The sequence below is a fragment of the Amblyraja radiata genome, chromosome 22 (assembly GCF_010909765.2).
Source record: "Amblyraja radiata isolate CabotCenter1 chromosome 22, sAmbRad1.1.pri, whole genome shotgun sequence".
Lineage (NCBI taxonomy): Eukaryota > Metazoa > Chordata > Chondrichthyes > Rajiformes > Rajidae > Amblyraja > Amblyraja radiata.
The window spans coordinates 40,972,348-40,974,441 of NC_045977.1; the positions used below are offsets into that span (position 1 = coordinate 40,972,348).

General features: G+C 53.4%; 1 protein-coding gene across 1 annotated transcript; it reads right to left on the reverse strand.

The window, feature by feature from the left end:
- Positions 1–249: 249 nt before the first annotated feature.
- On the reverse strand, positions 250–1,535 carry LOC116985991 (somatostatin receptor type 5-like). Its single transcript, XM_033041149.1, has one exon. The coding sequence runs from the start codon at positions 1,473–1,475 to the stop codon at positions 375–377; it is 1,101 nt and encodes a 366-aa protein (XP_032897040.1). The 5' UTR covers positions 1,476–1,535; the 3' UTR covers positions 250–374.
- Between the last annotated feature and the right edge of the window lie 559 nt (positions 1,536–2,094).

Genomic DNA, 2,094 nt, shown 5'->3' on the forward strand with positions numbered 1-2,094 from the left:
GGGAGTGCGCTCACACAAGTTGTAGGAGTAGAATTTGGCCATTCGGCCCATCGTGTCCACTCCCCCATTCAATTCTGGCTGATCTCTGCCTCCGAACCCCATTTTCCTGCCTTCCCCCCAGAACCCTTGACACCCGTTCGAATCAAGAATTTGTCTACCTCTGCCTTACAAATACAGGAGCTCCTCGACCTACGATGGGGTCACGTTCCCATAGTCCCACCGTAAACCGAAGACATCACGCGACCGAGCGTTTGCCCATCGTAGAGTCGAGGTGTTGTAGGTGGAAGCATCGTAAATCAGGGAGCACCTGTATCCACTGACTTGGTTGTCGGCAGCTGGAGCTCGGTGGCAAGGAGTTGCACGGATTGACGGGGTTAAACCTGACTGGTCTGCATGCAGCCGTTGTGCTCGGACAGCTTCTGCGTCGTGCACGTGTCGGGGAAGCGACTCTTCTCCTGCCTCTGCTCGTTCACGTCCTCGATCCCGTCGGACTTGCGGGAGCACAGGACCTTCTGGAAACTCTTCTTGAAGTTGTCCGACAGGAAGCAGTAGAGGATGGGGTTGGCGCAGCTGTTGGCGTAGGAGAGGATGACCATGGAGAAATAGATCCCCATGCACAAGGGGTCCTCGGGCAGCGTGGTGATGATGTTGATGATATTCAGGATGTAGAAGGGAAGCCAGCAGATGACAAACACGGCCACAATGATGACTACCATCCTGGTGGCTTTCTTCTCGCACTTCCTCCTCTTGGTCGACCCAACACGCACGCCGGATGACTTGACCTTGATGATGATCATCACGTAACAAAGGCATATCACTAAGAGAGGAGCAAAGAAGCCCAAGACTGTTGTGTATATGATGAAGGCCACGGACCAAGCCGCCTTGGGTTCGGGCCAGTCAAGGTTACAGGTGTTCATGTGGATCTGGAGATCGGAGTAGATGATGATGGGGAGGACCACCACGATGGAGATGGCCCACACCGCCGCGTTGATGATCTTGGCTATTTGTGGCCGGCGCCACTTGGTGGAGCGGATGGGGTGGACCACGGCCAGGTAGCGGTCCACGCTCATCACCGTCAGGCAGAAGATGCTGGTGAACTGGTTGATGCCGTCGATGGTGAGGACCAGCCGGCACATGATGGAGCCAAAGGGCCAGTAGCTCAGGGCATTCTGCGCTACGATGAAGGGCAGTCCCAGCATGAAGAGCTCATCGGCTACCGCCAGGTTGAGGATGTAGATATTGGTCACCGTCTTCATCTTTGCGTAACGCACGATCACGTAGATTACCAGAGTGTTGCCGCTGAGTCCGATGGCGCAGACGATGAAGTACACTACGGGAAGCACGATGGTGCTGACGCTGGTCATGAACAGGCCGCTACCCGTCCAGTTACCGTACTCGTTGACGAAATACGTCTTGTTCGCTTGCTCCACGCTTTGGTCCCAGAGCGGGTCGGCGGATATCTTTGGAGTTTCCATCCCGGGTATTGTGGTCCTCAAGATGGCGTTCTCCGTGAGACTCTCCTCATGCCCAATGAGTCCCTGGGAAAAGAATTGAGAATGTGTTATTCAGGGGCCACACGGTCTTAGAATAAAAGGGGAGGTCATTTAAGACTAAGGTGAGAAAAAGCTTTTTCACCCAGAGAGTTGTGAATTTGTGGAATTCCCCGCCACAGAGGGCAGTGGAGGCCAAGTCACTGGATGGATTTAAGAGAGAGTCAGATAGAGCTCTAGGGGCTAGTGGAGTCAAGGGATAAGGGGAGAAGGCAGGCATGGGTTATTGATAGGGGACGATCAGCCATGATCATATTGAATGGCGGTGCTGGCTCGAAGGGCCGAATGGCCTCCTCCTGCACCTATTTTCTATGTTTCTATCGTCACGTCTACTGAGGTACAGTGAAAAGCTTGTTCTTGTTGCGCGCTGTCCAGTCAGCGGAAAGACCGTACAGGATTACAATCATGTTGTCCACAGTGTACAGATACAGGATAGACGGAATAACGTTTAGTGCAAGGTAAAGTTCAGTAAAGTCCAATCACAGATAGCCCGAGGATCTCCAACGAGGGAGCTCAGGACCGCTCTCTAGTTGGTGATAGGATG